Raw genomic sequence first — 17938 nt, 5'->3', positions numbered from 1 at the left:
TTTACCGATTGGTTGCTCTACGTCGTGTGCTTTATTTGAATGTTTTAGCACCTTCTTGCAGTGGTACTTCACGCAGCACACAGGTCACACATTGGTGACGCACTACTTGGACGATTTCTTCTTTGTCGGTTCACCGGCTCCACGGAGTGTCAGACAGCTCTGGACACTTTCCATGAGCTCATGGATGAACTGGGGGTGCCGTTGGCACCGGAGAAGACAACGGGTCCCTGTACGGCTCTGTCTTTCTTAGGGATTGAAATTGATTCTGTGGCAATGCGGGCTTGCTTGCCAGCAGACGTTAAAGTATTGGAACTGTTGGATGGGATGCTGTCCAAGCAGAAAGTGACAGTGAAAGACAAACTGGTGCTCCTCGGTCATCTTAACTTTGCATGCAGGGTGGTCAGGGCAGGGAGGACATTTTCTAGGCGGTTGGGCGGGCACTGGCGGGACATCATTTACCTCACCACCATGTTCGCCTCTCAACAGGGGTGAAGGAGGATTTGTGCATGTCCAGTGGGATGTGCAGAACTTTTCTGATGCAGCAGGCAGCAACGAATTTGGCATTTATTGGCAGGGCAGGTGGTGTGCTGAGCAGTGGCCACAGCAGTGGAAGGATGGTGGGAGGAGCATAGCTTTCCTTGTGTTTTTCCCATTAGTGGTGGCACTAACGCTGTGGGGTGAAGAGTTGGCACACAAGAAAGTCTTGTTTCGAGTTGACAACATGGCAGTGGTGGAGATTATCAACAGGCATCAACAGGCAGTCCGCTAGAGAGAAGCAAATTTGGAAGTTGCTACGGGTTTTTGTGCTAGGTTGCCTCAGATATGACATCGCTTTCAGGGCACTGCATATACCAGGTGTGGACAATGACATAGCCGATGCGTTGTCTCGTTCACAGTGGGGGAGATTCCGTGGGCTGGCCAAGGAGGCGGTCAGGACACAGACCCCAATGCCGGATCAACTTTGGTATGTAGGCAACGTAGGGTGCTACAACTGGTGGTAGGCTCTTTGTCGGCATCTACATGGGCAGCATATAATCTAGCTTAGAGGGATTTCTTGGCACCTGGCGCCTGTAGGCGATCTGAGGTCTGGCGTCGGTCGGAAGTTGTGATTCAGTTTATTCTGGACCTCATTGAGAGAGGTCTTTCTAAAGTTACCATTGCCGGGAAATTGGTGGGCATTGCTTTCATGGGGAAACTTCTGTGGGGTTACACCCCATCAGTGGGGGAAGTGGGGAGGAGGATGTTAGAAGGTTGGGCTAGGGAGAGGGGGGAGAGTTTGGTGTGTAGCCCCCTTTCTTGGCAGACTCTAGCCCGTTTACTGGAGGCTTTACCAGCAATCAGTAGGGACGGTTTTGAGAGCGGTTTGTTCTCAACCCTTATGGTATGGATGTTTTTTGGGGCTTTTAGGATTTCTGAGCTCTTAGGTAGTAAGGTTAAAAAGGGTGTCCTTTGGAAGGATGTATCCATCGAGGCTGGGGGGATACATATATGATTTGCCAGTTCCAAAACAGACCATAGGGGAGTGGGAAAAGGGGTCAGGTTGGAACGGCTGTACCATCTTCGACGTGCCCACTTCATTGGGCCCACCATTGGCATGCTTTGTCAGGAGGTTTGGGGCAGAGGTGGTTTTCAAGTATTCTAATGGGAAGAGGTGGACAGATTACCAGCTGTGCATGGTGTTGCGGGAGGCTTTGTACAGTATTGGGATGAATGGGGCTGGTTATGGGACGCATTCTTCAGGATTGGGGCAGCAACAGAAGCACACAACAGGGGCTGGGCGCGGGGGGACATAATGCGGCTGGGGCGCTGGTCTTCAGGCTGTTATCAACGCTATGTAAGAAGGAATGGGGAGGAGGTGCAAGCGTTATCCTCCTCTGTTTGAGTCTCATTCTATTTTTCTCGTTACAGGTTCTGTGGCTGGGCCGTAATCGAAGGAACTGACCATTTGGATTGTAGGGCATTCGTTTATCAAATGGGCGCACATCCAGGCATGCCGGTGTTTCTTTGGTGTAATGTTGGGTTTTAATGAACGTCTTTTTAAAATTGTCTGGAAGGGTAAGTGAGAGATGCTGTGGAAGGAATTGATACCTTTCCTTAATAAATGGATGATACGGGGTCAATGCCCGGATGTTTTGTTGATTCACCTGGGCGAGAACGATTTGTGCGGTGTAAAGGGTGTTGTCTTGATGAGGGCTATGAGGAAGGACTTATCAAGATTAAGGGAGCAATGGTCTGGGTGCCACGTTTTGTGGACTGAGTTGGTTCCGCACTGAGTTTGGAGGGGTGCTTTGAACCCGAGGGCCATAGATAGGGCACGGAGGAAGGTGTACTCGGAAAAGTCTAGGTTTTGTCGTCATCTTGGTTTCGGAAGAGTGGTACACAAGGAGCTACGCTTTGAGGCAGGGGAATTTTTCAGAGATGACGGAGTACATCTATCGAGGCTTGGTATTGACCTTTATTTACTGGAGATCAGGGAGGTGTTGTCGAGATGTTTGAAGGTCCAGACGCAGTCCTCTTAGATGGACAGCAGCTAGCTTCTTTCTGGGTGGCGGGGGTTATTGGAAGTTTGCCAGAGATTTTTTGGTTATTGTTGGAGTTGGGTTATGGACAGGCAGGTTAATTTCTAGTTCGGTTACACATGTTGGGTGATTTACAGTTGTAAAGAAGCAGGCAGGGGAGATTGTTTAACGGATGGGTTGAATCTATGGGGTTATACTTTGATGCATTGCTCTGTATTGTTCGTAATGTATGGGTGGGGGTGGGGTTGGGTTCAAGGACATTTTCAGGGCGAGGTCAAGGGTCAGGTATATGGTTGATCAGTGAAGTTTAGTTTTGTAAGCCGTTTGCCAAGGAATTGTAATGTTATGGGTACCTGTTTCAATAAAGTGGCCTTTTACACACAATCCTGAGTTTGTGGTCTGCTCCCTCCCACCCCCTCCCTCCCAAGGTTCCCCCCCCCCGGGTAGATTGGGAGGGGCTAGGGGGGGCCAGGCTTCAAGCCAGCCATTTTGTTTTAGGCTTTTATATTTGTTTCCCAAATGGAGCCCAATTATAAATTCTTTGGTCTTCTGCTCCCAGACACCATTTTAGGTTTGGTGACCTGGTGGCTGGGAGCTAAGGCGCAGTGTAATTTTTGCCCTCCCTCCCTGTTTTTTAGGATTTTTTGGGGCTTCATTTCCCCCCCCCTTTTTTCAATTTTTTGGGCGGCTTTTGTAGACACTGGTGAGCAAGGGTTGGCTATGTACTGTCGTTTGGTGCCGTGCGCGGGTTATTGGAAGTTTGCCAGGGCTGGCAGAGGTTTTTTGGTTATTGTTGGAGGTGGGTTATCGACAGGGAAAGGGTAGGCAGGTTAATTTCTAGTTCGGTTACACATGTTCAGTGATTGACAGTTGTAAAGAAGCAGGCAGGGGAGATTGTTTAACGGATCGGTTGAATTTATGGGGTTATACTTTGATGCATTGCTTTGTATTGTTTGTAACGTTGTAATGTACGAGTGGGGGCGGGTTCAAGGAAATGTAGGGGCGGGGCAGGGTCAAGGGTCAGGTATATGGTTGATTAGTGAGGTTTACTTTTGTAAGGCGTTTGCCAAGGAATTATAATGTTATGCGCACCTATTGCAATAAAGTGGCCGTTTACACACAATCCTGCGTTTGTGGTCTGCTCCTCCCACCCACTCCCTCCCTCCCAATGTATGCTGCAGCTAGTTCAGGCTGGTGTGACCCACAATTCTGTCCTGGAACTCATACAAACTTACTATGCACAGTGAGTTATTTATTTTATTTATTTATGCCATTTTTAAAGCTCGCTGCAACCCTACGGGCATCCTGGCGCTATGAAAGTGCAACTAAAAAATTAGCATCATGGGGCAGGATGGGGGAGGTGAGCAAACTACTCTTGGAGCAGTTATACTTTGGGGAAGAGCCATGTCTTTACCTTTTTCCGGAAAGGCATAGGTTCGCTTGTTTTCCTGATTGCAGTAGGGAGGCTATTCCAGAGATGGGCTGCTGCTATGCTAAAGGCTCTGCCACCGTGAGTAGCTTTCCTGATCCTAGATATGCTAATGAGATTAGTGGATGAGGAGCGGAGGGTCCGTGTGGGCTCATACCATTTGAATTTGTTTTGTAGAGGTTTGGGACCCAGACCATGTGCTGCCTTGAAGACAGTACATAGAGATTTGAAAAGGATCCTCTGATGCACGGCAGCCAGTGTAGCTCCGCCAGTGCTAGGGTGGTGGAAGATCGTCGTCCTCGAGAGAGTGCCATTTTCGCTGCCGCGGCCTGGATGCTCTGAAGTCTGGAAATCAAATATGCAGGAGATTCCAGTAGCAGAGCGTTACAGTAATCCAGGCGGCTAAGAATAGTGCTCCTTACTATGGTGGCTCTAGTCTGTGCTGGAAGGAGAGGCAGCAGCTTTCGAAGGCCCCGCATTAGGGCAAAGCAGCTGCTCACCTGTCTGTTGACGTTGGTCTCCAGACTCAGGTTGTCATTAAAGCTGACCCCCAAATTCCGCACTGTTTTTACTGGTGTCAGTGGCTCACCTGAATCTAGAGGCCAAAAGCCAACAGGCAGGTTTCTGGCAATTCTTCCCACTTTGCATTGCATTATCTCAGTTTTACCACTGTTAAACTGTAGTGAGTTACTTTTTAGCCAAGTTGCCATTTCCAGCATGCAGGTGTGGACTGTTTCAAGTGATTCTGCATGGGCACCATCAAGAGAAATCCTGAGCTGCGTGTCGTCCGCATAGTTGATCACGCTAATGCCGTGAGCCTTGATGATGCCCATCAGGGGTTGCATATAGACATTAAAAAGGATCGGGTTGATCGCAGACCCCTGTGTGTGTTTTCTTACGAGTGTTTGAGCGGCGCTTTCCGTCCTGCTTGTCTGTCTGCTCTGGGTCAGCGCCGGTGGAGTTAGGGAGGCGCTATAATGCGTGACTTCGCATTTCAGTGTGGTGATGCGGACCACCACACTGAAGTGCCTAAGTCTAACGCCTGATGTGTGGTACTTGGCAGGGCTGTAAACTGTTTTCTTCAGACACGTGACGCCGCTGCACCCGGCCCAGGCTGACTCTCGGCATCAGTTGTGATAAAGAATGCTGCAGCTAGCGTAGGCTGGCGTGACCCACAGTTCTGGCCTGGAACTCATAAAAATGTACAATGCACATTGAGTGTGTACAGAAGCTGTTTTCTCACAAGTGCTTGAGCGGCGTTTTCCATCCTGCTTGTCTCTGTCTGCTCTGAGTCAGCACCGGTGGAGTTAAGGAGGAGCTATTATGCTTGACTTCGCATTTCAGTGCAGTGATGCAGACTACCACACTGAAATGCGTAAGTCTAACGCCTGATGTGTGGTACTTGGCAAGGCTGTCACCTATATCAGGGGTGGGGGGTTTGACATGTATGATATGAGCAATTAAATGTATGCGCCAAAAATGCATGCCAGATTGGCCATGTGCAGCAGTCATGTTCGTAATGTTTTGTCCTCGTTATACAGGACAGGCTTGTTTTGCCCTTATTTTGTCGGGTTTGGGCTTGTTTGTCGTGTGCTGCCATTTGTTTCTATTCCAGCCTTGGCTTCTTCCGGGGATTTTTTGCTTCCTTGATTCGGGAGACTACCGTAGAAATCGGTAGTCTACTGCCTGAATAGAACCTAGCCGGCCAGTTCTAACTTTGGCCACATCTCCTCCCCAATAAAGCTCTGTCTCTACAACCCTAGTGGAACTGTTGTTCTCACTTTTACAGAAATTATCACAATATGATTATCTTGGTACAGAATCCTCAGGTGTTTACATTGTGTTCATACCATAATTGTATGAGCACGGTTATCGAAAGCAAGAAACCACACAAACACCTTAAGGTATTTTGTCTATGTATATGTTGTACATGATTACTAGCATGAGATGTCACAGGTTAAAATTCTTCAGGTTTTTATCTGGTGACCTTTATGAATCCTTTATTTTTCTGACTAAGCAGTTGAGAAAATGCTGTTTTTGTGAATGGATCCCTGTGATATAAAATGTATTACACATCTTCACAGCCCGCCATGCTTTAATTTACACTACCAGAAACCTCACTGAGGACGTCTGAACAGAGCCAGGTTGACTAATTTAGAATAATTAAAATAGGTTCTGGTGTGACTGAAAATCTTGTGAACTCCCTGTGTATGTGCGAGTCCTGCTTCTCTGCAGGTGTAATCTGAAAGGCTGGCTAGATATACTTTTTATGCCAACACTTTATAACAACTGCTATAACAATTTTATTTCAGTTTTATGTAGTTAACTCCCTGTGATGTATACATTTCTTTTTTTAGTTTTGAATCATTTTATGTTTTATTCCTTTGTCAGTGCAACAAATAAATCTGATTTTTGACTTATTTTGTAATAACAGTCCACCCAATCCAAAAGTCCAAACTCTCCCAAGACCAACTGACCCTCTATACCTTATGAACCCAGACACTAAACCAAGGTCAGCGAACGTTGAATCCAAAACCGGTTTCTCTTGGTGGCTCCCATTAGACTCCTGAACTGTCCCCTCTACTCAGGGAAGACCGGTCATTTATTCCACCAGGCATTTCCCTGGCACTCTAGAGCCTGGCTTTAAAAAGCCTAGGGCCTTTCTTTTTGCCTCTGTCACATTCCTCAGCTCGCTCTAGTTAATTGCAATAGACAGTGGGCGCTTCAATAGAGAACAAGTATTTGGTATGCAATAGGTCTTGCATTTGCGAGAGTTTGAGCTATTGGGATTGTAAATGACAATGCCTTTTATATATATATATATATATATATATATATATATATATATATATATATATATATATATATATATATATATATATATTTATTTATGTTTTGAAAACCTGAAAACGGTGCATAAACACGCACTTTGTACTCATAATCCTTGTTTAGGAGAAGCAAGGCTGGCAGTAAAAGGGGCGCAGTTACTGCCGGCCTTACTTCTCGTAAGCAATAACTATAAGTACAAAATGCGTGTTTGAGCACTGCTTGCGGGTTTTCAAAACACGCCTTCACTTTCCAAGCAGCCCGGGACAATGGCGCTTTTTTGAAGTGAAATAGGTCTCGCATTTACAGCAGTTTGAGATATTGCCATTGTAAATGATAATGTCTTTTATTTATGAGTTAATTATCAAAACAGATAAATAAAAGGCATTGTCATTTATAATGCCAATAGCTTAAACTCTCGCAAATGTGAGATCTATTTCTTGCAAATGCTTGTTAGGACATGGCAAAAGCTCTGGAAACTGCTGAATCTGTCTTTAGCCAGATCCAAAAAGCTCATTGAACAAACCAATATATAATTTTTTGTGACTTTATTTCTAATCCTTATGAGAACTATTATTTCGAGATACCAGTCGATATACACAATAATAATAAAGCAATAATAATGTTGTGTTTTTCACCGTTAAGTATATCCCTTCCGTTTGTTGCCGAACCTAGGAGCTCCAGATACAAACATTTAATTACAGTGGCAAAACATACTTTTTAATAACTTGCCTACAAATACCCTAAGGGGCTATCATATTTAAACTTAAAAGAATGAGTACAAATATTCAAAAATGTGAAAAGCCGTCAACCTACTCACCGGATGTGTTCTTTCTCTGTCTTTGGATCACTAGAGCAACAATCAGAATAAAAAAAAATGCAAGGCTAAGAACAATAATCAGGATGATGTAGTAGAGAGGCAAGCTCTTGCTGGAACTGGAATCTAAAGAAACAAAAGTAGTCATTAAACAGTAATCTTTTTTTCATTTCAATAAGTTTTTATTGGTTGTTTCAGCAGTAACAAACAGTGATTGGATCCAGTAGTACAATTATGTTCAGAAGTACACGGTTTAAAAGTGCTGTACAGAACGTTACATCAATAGTCGATGACAAATTCAAGAGTATAATAACCAATATCTCGCCGGAGGTAGCAGGACATGTATCGCAAACTCAGCAAGCATTTAGGAACAGATATTGTGTACCACTAGCATCAAGGAAAAGGGTACCATGAAAAATAGTACAATGATGGTAGACTGCAAGCACTAGTGCATGTGGCGTAAACAGTGGTGGATCATATTACGGTGGCTTATGTGTCGTAAAGTAATTATCAAGGGTTGACCACAGTTTTCTCGTGGGGGGGCGCCACGGTGTCTGCTGAAGTGCGATATTATCTGCACCGCGTAAACTGATTATCCAATTCAACCACCCTGCGAAGTTGGCCTTATTGGTATCTTTCCAGTTACTAAGGACTGTCTTGATCGCCGCAGTGAGAAGGAGGTCAAGTAAGGCCTTATCGTCTGTTTCAAGGGAAGGGTCTTGGGTGAATCCGAAAACTAGATAAGGGAGCTCTTTAATTGGTGTAATGCGGAATAGTTTTGATATAAATTCGAATATCTTCTCCCAAAAATGTGTTACACAGTTGCATTCTAGGATAATGTGAGATAGGTCACCCTCCGCGCGTTTGCAGTTCCAGCAGAAGGCGTCCGAGGTGATGTTGTGTGCAAACAATCGCGCCGGGGTCCAGAAGGCCTTGTGTAAGAGCGAGTATTTTGTCTGAGAAAGTGTGGGGCTGATTTTGTGTCTCATACAGGATACCCATGTATTGGTCCAGTCTACCTCTGTAATTGGCCTGGACGCAAGGTTGTTCCAGAATTGTGTAATTGGGGTAGTGAGGCTAGAATATTGAGGGCGACTGAGTCTATAGAGGGAGGAAACCTGGTGTCCTAGCCTGTTCACTCCGGCTAGGTATGATGGAAGGGAGGGTGGTGTTCGGGAGAGTTTGGCTTTGGACAGTGCTGTTTTTACGTTAAGGAAGTTATAAAATTCAATTGGTTCGAGGTCGTATTTGATTTGTAGGTCACTGAATGGGATAGGGTATGATCCCGCAAAAAGTTGATATGGAAACAGTATGCCTTTTTTGATCCAAGATGCTATGTGTAGGGGTTTACCTTTATACAAAATGTTACGGTTGTCCCATAAGGATTCCCAACGTGAGCCCCGAATGCTGTTTTCTAGGATTCTGTCAAACTTCAGAAGAGCAGATTTTGTGTTATGGAATATTGATTTGGAGTGGGTTAGCTTGTTTAGATTAGATGAGAGAGCCGCGCTAGGTGAAATACCCTCTAGGATCTCGTTCTCGATTTCTAGCCATACTGGAGTATAGTCAGGTGAAGGTGAGAGCCAGTGGGCTCCCTGCTTGGTGAGAAAGGCGGTTTCATATCTTTTGAAATCTGGTAGGTTGACCCCACCAGTGGTTTTGTCTAAGCGGAGCTTTTTTATGCTGATTATGAACTATGAGCACCTCACACACATGGAATGATTTATTTGCCCTTTAAAAGTGTGAAGGTGTCAATATTGTTGTTTTATAATCAAAACTGTGCGATTAACAAGTTTACAGAACGTTAAGCTCTTGCCTAAGCCCTTTTGTTTGTTCGCTTTTTAACTGTTCCCTGTCCTGATATTTCTTGTGTGATTGACTGGGTACAGGCTTGTGCCCTGTCTTGTATATTGTGTGTTATTCATGTTTTACATTGACTGAAAAGTAAATACCAAGACCTCTGCCCGGCTGGGCATGTCGCTTTCAAATATAGCAACGACTTCGTGAATATTTATTGATTAAGCATTATTATTTGTAAGGGACCACTGTTGCCTTAATAATATTGACTCCCAAGGTCCCTTGCCGACTTCTTTGGGTTCCCTTGTTGTTTTCAAAAAGTGACTAGATCACAAGCCAAAATGTCTAACATTGAACAGGCCCTGGATTCTGGAAGAATGAACCAGGTGCCTTCCATGAAAAGGAGCAGTAGGGTTAAGGCAGTGCCTTCCCCCTGGCTCAGAATACAGATCAGTCTCTTGAGGGAGATGATTGTAGTCCTGAAGAAGGAACTGTTCTAGTTGAGTTTGAACCTGGTCAGGTTGAGTTCTTGGGGGTATGGGGCCCTTCCAGGGCAGATCTGAGTCGGGAGCAGCTGAGCTGCCCTTCTCTTGAAACCCTCAGACAGCAGGCTGCTGCTGAGGCTGCTGGGAATGCTAGTGGAACCCATAAGATTCATTGGGATGATGGACTCCTGTACTGTCCTGAGAGTAGAGACCCCAAGCCTGGTGCAGCCAGGAGGTTGGTTATACCTTTGAAGTTCAGGGCCTGCCTATTGACACTAGCCCATGATATTCCCATAGCAGGTCATCTGGGCCAAAGCAAGACTTGGGACAGGCTTGTCCCTTATTTTCATTGGCCCCACATGTCTGAAGACACCAAGGAGTTTTGTCGCTCCTGTGTCACCTGTCAAGCCAGTGGTAAGGCAGGTGGTACAACAAAGGTGGTTCCCTTTGAGAGGGTTGGGATTGATATAGTTGGTCCCATGGATCCTCAGACAGCATCTGGGCACAGATTTATCCTGGTGGTGAACCATGCCACTAGGTATCCAGAAGCCATTCCCCTTAGGACCACTACAGCACCTGTGGTGGCAAGAGCCCTCTTGGGAGTGTTCTCAAGAGTGGGTTTCCCTAAGGAAATTGTTTCAGACAGAGATGCAAACTTTATGTCTATTTACTCGACTGCAATGTGGAAGGAGTGTGGAGTGAATTACAAATTCACCACACCCTATCACCCACAATGCAATGGTTTAGTTGAAAGGTTTAACAAAACCTTAAAGGGTATTATCAAGGGTCTTCCAGAAAAGCTTAGGCGGAGATGGGACATCCTACTGTCCTGCCTTTATTTGCATACAGGGAGGTTCCGCAGAAGAGGGTTGGTTACAGCCCTTTTGAACTTCTGTAAGAGGTCCATTGTATCTGGTGAAGGAGGGATGGGAGTTACCTCTCAAACCCCCTTAACAGGACATAGTGGACTATGTACTTGGTCTCCGCTCCAGGATGGCCGAGTATATGAAAAAGGCAACCAAATACCTTGAGGCTAGCCAGGAATTGCACAAGGCCTGGCATGACCAAAAGGCTGTGCTGACTGTTTACCAGCCAGGACAGAAAGTATGGGTGTTGGAGCCTGTGGCCCCAGCAGCCCTCCAAGACAAGTGGAGTGTCCCCCATACAATTGTTGAACAGAAGGGAGAGGTTACCTATTTGGTGGACCTTGGAACTCCCATGAGCCCCCACAGGGTGCCTCATGTCAACAGACTGAAACCTTATGTTGACAGGGCAGACATGGGCTTGCTCATGGCTACTGATGAGGGAAAGGAGGAAGAGAGTGATCCATTCCCTGACCTGTTCTCACAGAACCCTGATGGTGGGTCAGTTGATGGTGTAGCCTTGGCAGGCAGCCTCGCTGCTCAGCAACAAGCCGATTGTAGACAGGTTCTCAATCCGAATAGGAACATGTTCTTTCTGACTCCAAGTCAGACTACCTGGTGGACACTGGGGACAGTCTGCCTGTTAAAAAATATGATTTACAGGCAACCTAACCATGTGAGGGACTGTATCAGGACTGAAGTCCAGAAGATGTTGGATTTGGGCATTATTGAACCCTCAGATAGCCCTTGGGCAAGTCCAGTGGTCTTGGTACCTAAACCTCACACCCAGGGTGGTAAAAGAGAGATAAGGTTTTGTGTAGACTGCAGGGGTCTCAATGCAGCCACTAGGACTGATGCCCATCCAATCCCAAGAGCAGATGAGCTTATAGATACTTTGGCCTCAGCCAAGTTTCTGAGCACATTTGATCTTACAGCTGGCTACTGGCAGATCAGATTAGCTGATGATGCAAAGCCCAAGACAGCATTTTCTACCCTTAGTGGGCACTACCAATTTGTGGGGATGCACCTTGGTTTGAAAAATGCACCTGACACTTTTCAAAGGTTGGTGAACAAAGTCCTAACAGGCCTGGAAGACTATAGTGCAGCATCTCCAGATGACATTGCTATCTTTAGCTCCACCTGGGAGGATCACCTGTCCACCTGATAAATGTTATGGAGGCCCTGCAGAAAGCAGGCCTCACTATCAAGGCTACTAAGTGCCAGATAGGGCAGAGTCAGGGTGAGTACCTGGGCCTCCTTGTAGGTGGAGGCCAGGATCAACCATTACAGAGCAAAATCCAGACGAATGTATGATCGCACATCGCAAACAATTCCAACGCATGCTTTTACCACGCGTCAAAAACATTGCAAAGACCATCACACCGGCATTTTTAACAACGGATGGCGTTTTGACGCCAATGCAGTGTTTTCTATTGCCAAGAAGAATACATTGCACACTGTAAAATCGCACGCCATTAGAACGCATATGTGCAGTCAGTCCTACCACCGTTTCAGATGGTTTTAAAAAAAATTGTGTGATCCCGCCTCAAACACCCGGCCCCCACTGCCCCCCAACCCCCTTCCCATGACGGTAATTCTTTTTGTTTTTTAATTCTTTTTCTGTTTGGGACAATAAATTCTAATCGTGGTAAAGGGTGTTCGCCAGTGTTACACCAGGCTCGTAGGCTGCGAGTCCACGAGGCTGCCCCGATATACGAGATTTTAGGAGGCCTCGCCAAAGAATTCAAGTGAGGGCATTATTTTACATGACACCACGGAAGCAAATGGCTGACGCGCCACAGCGGATTAAGACAATAATGCTGTACCTTCTGGGGTGTGCAGACGGGTGTGATTTCATGTGCTTTTTCTTTTCAACCTTGCCTTGAGAGTCAGAATAAGCAGGTTTGAGGGACCGTTTTAGTCGAGCCCAATCTGTGTCACAGAGAATGATCATCAATACACAGAGGTCAGTCCCTGCCAGTCATTGGTTGTTATGTCAGTCACATATTGGTTAGCCCACATTACTGTCACTGGTTCATGTGCCAGGCACCTATATCCCGCTTTTTCCAAAAACGAAGTGCTGCCTTTGCAATGCATCAATGGTGACACATCCATTCACTGTAATGGCTGCACATTGGCACCATTTGTGTGAATGGTGTTCAAAACTTTCAAATAACTTACATTATCCTTTTGGGGTTGATTTAACAGTCCGTGTGTGGTTGCCTGCTCCCTGAGAGCTGTGTCTGGGAGTGGATTGGCAGGCGCTGTGGGGCACGTGTTCAAACAGTGGAGGGTGGGGATGGAGTATTGTCTTGGGTGGAAAAGTGGGACTTTGTTGGTGGGCTTGGAATGGCAGTCACTATGGGGAAGTGTAGCGCTGCCGAGGAAGCTGGTGGGAGTGGTGGCCGCTGTAAAAGTGTTGAGCACTCTGTGAAACATCAGGGTCATGGAGGCAGCGTGGGTGAGTCTGAAGGGAGCGGCGGCACTCTGTGAAACATCAGGGCCATGGAGGCAGTGTGGCTGATTTTGAAGGGTTCGGGTGGCAGTGAAGTGGCAGGCACAGTCCCGCCACATCGCTGCTGTTCATGAGCCCAGAGCCTACCTCTGAGCTCCACCTCACTGCAGCCCCTTCTCCTGGTGCTTTACGTAAAGCGCTGGCAGCTCAAGATGCTTCTAGTCGCTGCACACTGGATGCTGTGTTCTGTTTTAGTTGCGTAATTTAAATCAATGCATGGATGGGATGCTTTGGGTGTGCAGCAGCATCCTTAACACCCACTGACAAAGCCAATAGAGCGGGCTGACTACAGTGAAAAGCTGCAGTGAGGTGTAAGTGAAGATGCTGGGTGTCGGGTTGTATCATGTTTAGTATCTGGCGACGGACGTGTTGGTCGTCTCCGCTGAGAGGGCAGTAAATGGTGGAAACACGGGGCCTGACTGTGTGCATCTGAGCCGGTGTGGGGCATACTGGGAGGAGGGGGCCTTCTCGGAAGGGCTTGTGTACTCTAAACTAGAGACCCGTGATTTCACAGCAGTGCTGCCCGTGTACATGGGAGTGGATGGATCTGTGTTTGCGTGCTTGTGTGTGTGTGCGTAAGTGTGTGTGTGTGTGTGTGAGAGAGACAGAATACCAGCCAAATGCAAGTTCATTACCTGAGAATGACAAATAATAACTCGCAATAATAATAATAACACGCCATCACGATCCTTCAGAGCTTGAAAATAATTCAGACTGGCAGTAATTAGCATTTTGATGGCTGTCAGTTTACGGTTTTATTACACTGGGATTAGCAACACCTGGGTGAGAGCGCTTAACAAAGCGACCCAGAAACATCAGTTCACCAATCAAGTAGAACGACCATTACACAGGGGGCATAAAATATATAAATTGCCACCGGCGTTCCGAGAAAGTTTAAAAGAAACTTTAAGCATTTACAAAATTGGCCACAAAAGAACACAGGGAGGGTGCACAAAATATATAAATTGCCACCAGCAGTCTGAGAAAGTTTAAGAGAAAGTTTAAGCATTTACAAAATTGGCTGCCTGTTCATCCACGTTTGTATACTGTTATAAATGTGCGATGTAAGAGCATGCGCGATGTAACAGCATGCGTTGTAAACATTTCCGCGACGTAAGCATGCGCGATGTAACAGCATACAATGTAGAAATTTCCGCGATGTAAAATGTGCGATGTAATGCACCTGTGATGTGCTCTCATCGTTATAATGGGTGTTCGCCATCCAGACCATCATGGACTGGGTTGCTCCAACTACCCAGACTCAGGTCAGAGCTTTCTTGGGCCTGACTGGGTACTACAGAAGATTTGTCAAGGGGGTATGGATCCATTGCGACACCCCTAAATGACTTAACTTCAAAAAGAATGCATAAGAATGTTCAGTGGATAGTCGGCTGTGAAAAGGCATTTGATGACCTGAAGCAGGCCAAGTGCACTGCACCCATTCTGCAGAGTCCTAACTACTCCAAATAATTAATTGTCCAAACAGATACATCTAAGTTGGGGGTAGGGGCTGTGGTGTCACAATTGAATGATGAAGGTCAGGACCAGCCAGTAGCTTTTATTAACAGAAGGCTGAACCCTAGAGAGAAACGTTGGTCAGCTATTGAGAGGCAGGCAATTGCTGTGGTTTGGGCTCTGAAGAAGCTGAGGCCATACTTTTTTTGCACTCACTTCACTGTTCAGACTGACCTTAAGCCTCTCTTATGGCTAAAACAGATGAAGGGTGATAACCCCAAACTTTTGAGGTGGTCCTTTTCCCTACAGGGGATGGACTATACAGTGGAACATAGACCTGGGAGTAACCATGCCAATGCAGATAGACTCAGATAGACTCTCCGAATATTTCCACTTAGAACTCAAGTGGTCAAGGTTAGTTTAATGTCCCTGTGTTTGGGGGGATTGTGTAGGAGAGTAGGATCTGCTTACTATGGTTATCCCCACTTTTTGCCGGTGTTTCACTGTTTTTCAACTTTAGTCTGGCTGGTCTCCTGCTATCCAGGACCCCAGCCTAGCTGCTTCCTCTCTAAATTGATTCCATGTACAATAGCTACACTCCAGTTTGGTTACTGGGGTACCCTTATGAGGCCCTGGTATATGGTACCTTAGGTACCCCATAGGCCTACGAGGGGCTGAAGCATGTATTATGCCACCCCTAGAAAGCCTTCCAAAATGACACCACAGGACTGCTACTGCAGCCTGGGTAAGGTGGTGCAAGCACCCCTTATTAAGATATAGGTTATCTATATTTACCTTAAATCACTGCACATAGAAACCTATCAGTCCCCCCTATGGTAGGCCTTATCAATCCTAAAGGCAGGGTGCTTGGGTTCGTGTGAGAGTGCCCCTGCATGAGCAGGACCCTTCTGGAGCATTCAGAATCTATTCTCTGAGGCTGTTCTGTGATGCAGCCAGACCATATACTCTTAAGTGCATTATAACCTCGCTGTAAATGCTAACTTTGGAATGGCTGCATGGAAACATGTTGTGCTTAGTGTCAAAACACTTTGGAATCCTAGCCCCCCCGCCAGTTCTGGTGGCGGTGGTAGAATTCCACCCTTCTAGAGGGAGAGACATGTACACACCGGTCTACCCGGTAATAGTTTAAAAGAGTCCTGGCATCACAAAATGCTGCAGCCACAGACACGAGTTGGGCCTCCTGCTGCTGACCGAAACTCTGGCAGAGAAGGCCTGGACAATAGGTTTCCTATTACAGGGAGGTGTAACCACCTCCTAAACAGGTTTTAGTGTATTGGGGCTAGGTGGGTGCACTCTAAGAGTGCTTTGACGTCAGCACTGGAGGCACATTTGGTGTCCCTGTGCATAGCCCAGTTCAAACCGGTTGCAGGGGCTACCAGCACCTGCTCTGGCACGGAACCGGACAAAGGAAATGGTTGTAACCACCCCTCTTTCCAGACCCTCCCATAGGTGGGTCCCCGGAGTATGTCCAACCCATTTCTTAGGTATAGGTAAGGAACCCCTGGCAACAGGACTTTAGATTACACCTGGACAAAACTCTGAAACTGATTCCTGGAACTTTGACGCTCTACTAAAGACAAGAGGATGGAAGAATCTCCCTTGGGGTCAAGGAGTGACTCCCCTGCTTGGCAGGCACCAACAAAGCATTTGTGGGTCTGCATCTCCAAAGCTCCAGCAGGACTCTGCAGGAACCTACAGCCCAGGTAGAGGATTTCCAGACTTCTCAGAGGCCGACCCGAGACCCCAGCAAAGCTAAGACCCACAGCCCTCACGAATGACTTAGAACCAGAACTCCAGGACACCATGCACATTTGCTAGTGCATTCACTTCTCGACGTCTCTTGAAGTTGTGCTTTAGGTTACTTGTAGCCCAAGCCTGGAGCACCATCTGCACCAAAGATTGTGGCCATACACTCCAGGAGTGTTCCGTGAGCCTGCTTATTGCATTTCCGCTCAAGGCTCCATCGCGATCCCTGGTCCTTTCACTGGTGGGTCCCTGTGAAGGCAACTCTGATTTTCCATGGGCTTCCCTGGTTGCTCCAGATGTGCCCGGACTCCCAACCATGTGGTGAGTCCCTCAGACCTTGCTGGTCTGCACCAAAGCATTTCTTTGATTCCTGCGTGAGTTGCTGTCATCTACGCCTCCTGGTCCTCGTGGCTGAAGAGTCAAGCTTCATCTTCTTCACCTGAAATCACCCAACATATATGGGCATTCGACTATCGTACCCCTGGTCACTGGCAAGTGACCCAGACTCTGTCCCCTCTGCTTTCAGGTTCTTCTCATCTCCGATCCAGGCTGGGATCACACCCGACACTTTCCTCTAGGACGGCAGCAGCACTTTGCAGGTGATCGCCATTGAAATCGACGACGATTCCCGACACCAAATGACACCTATGCACCAGGCTTTCCTGGGTGAGGTAACTCGAGTACTCTGGTGCTCCCGTGGGTGTTGGCTTAGAACCCCTTAAGTCTAAAGGGGTTTGCTGAAAGTCCTCTCCTAACTGTCCTTTATCTTTAAATTTCCAACCGCGACTTTCCCCATAGAAGCTAACGGCGTCCTGCAGCTGTGTTCTCACACTGCACGCATCCTCCGTGGGTCCCCTGGTGTCACTACCGTGGGTGGTTCCTTGTGGCCCCAGCGATTCTACAGGCTCTATGCTTGTGTCTAGTTAAGTTGTGGTTCATATACCACTTTCTTAATACATGGTTTGGTACTCCCCTAGTGCTCAACGTATATGGTGCTAATTTACTGTCTGCTATTAAGTTTACCGTATGTACTTTTGCCTCTAGCCTCATAAAGAGACTAGTGGGATGTGTTTAGAATAAATACATATATTTTATATATATGCCTGGTGTGGTTCTCCTTTCATTTGGTCATTCACGAGATTATAGACTGGTAAAACAAGCTGCTTTACATTCCTTCAACGATTCATAAAAGGGGGTGGTGATGGACAGAGTATCTGAATTAAGCAGAACACTCCTACCCAGTCAAAAGATCAGGGCTTGATCCATCAACGTTTTTTAGCTCACTTAGTCTGTCCCTGGCTTGTTTCCATTCCAGTAAAGAATTGGCTTGGTAGTTTGGTCTGCCCTGTTCCCATGATGCACTGGGCCAGGGACAGACTAATTTGCATGTAGCCAGGTTCTGAACTGGGATGGTGCAGTGAGCTAAAAAACGGTGATGGATCAAGCCCTGATCTTTTGACTGGGT

At 46.6% G+C, this 17938-nt stretch overlaps 1 protein-coding gene across 1 annotated transcript in view; it reads right to left on the bottom strand.

The window, feature by feature from the left end:
• LOC144752163 (V-set and immunoglobulin domain-containing protein 4-like) overlaps positions 1 to 17938 on the bottom strand; it is a 248192-nt gene that overhangs the window by 10355 nt on the left and 219899 nt on the right. The window contains exon 7 of the mRNA XM_078640089.1: positions 7595 to 7717. Within this exon, the coding sequence (XP_078496215.1) occupies positions 7595 to 7717 (123 nt within the window). The remainder of the gene's footprint in view (positions 1 to 7594; positions 7718 to 17938) is intronic.

The sequence above is a fragment of the Lissotriton helveticus genome, chromosome 4_2 (genome assembly GCF_964261635.1).
Source record: "Lissotriton helveticus chromosome 4_2, aLisHel1.1, whole genome shotgun sequence".
Classification (NCBI taxonomy): Eukaryota; Metazoa; Chordata; class Amphibia; order Caudata; family Salamandridae; genus Lissotriton; species Lissotriton helveticus.
The sequence above is the reverse complement of the archived record's forward strand: the minus strand, read 5'-3'. Positions and strand labels throughout refer to the sequence as shown.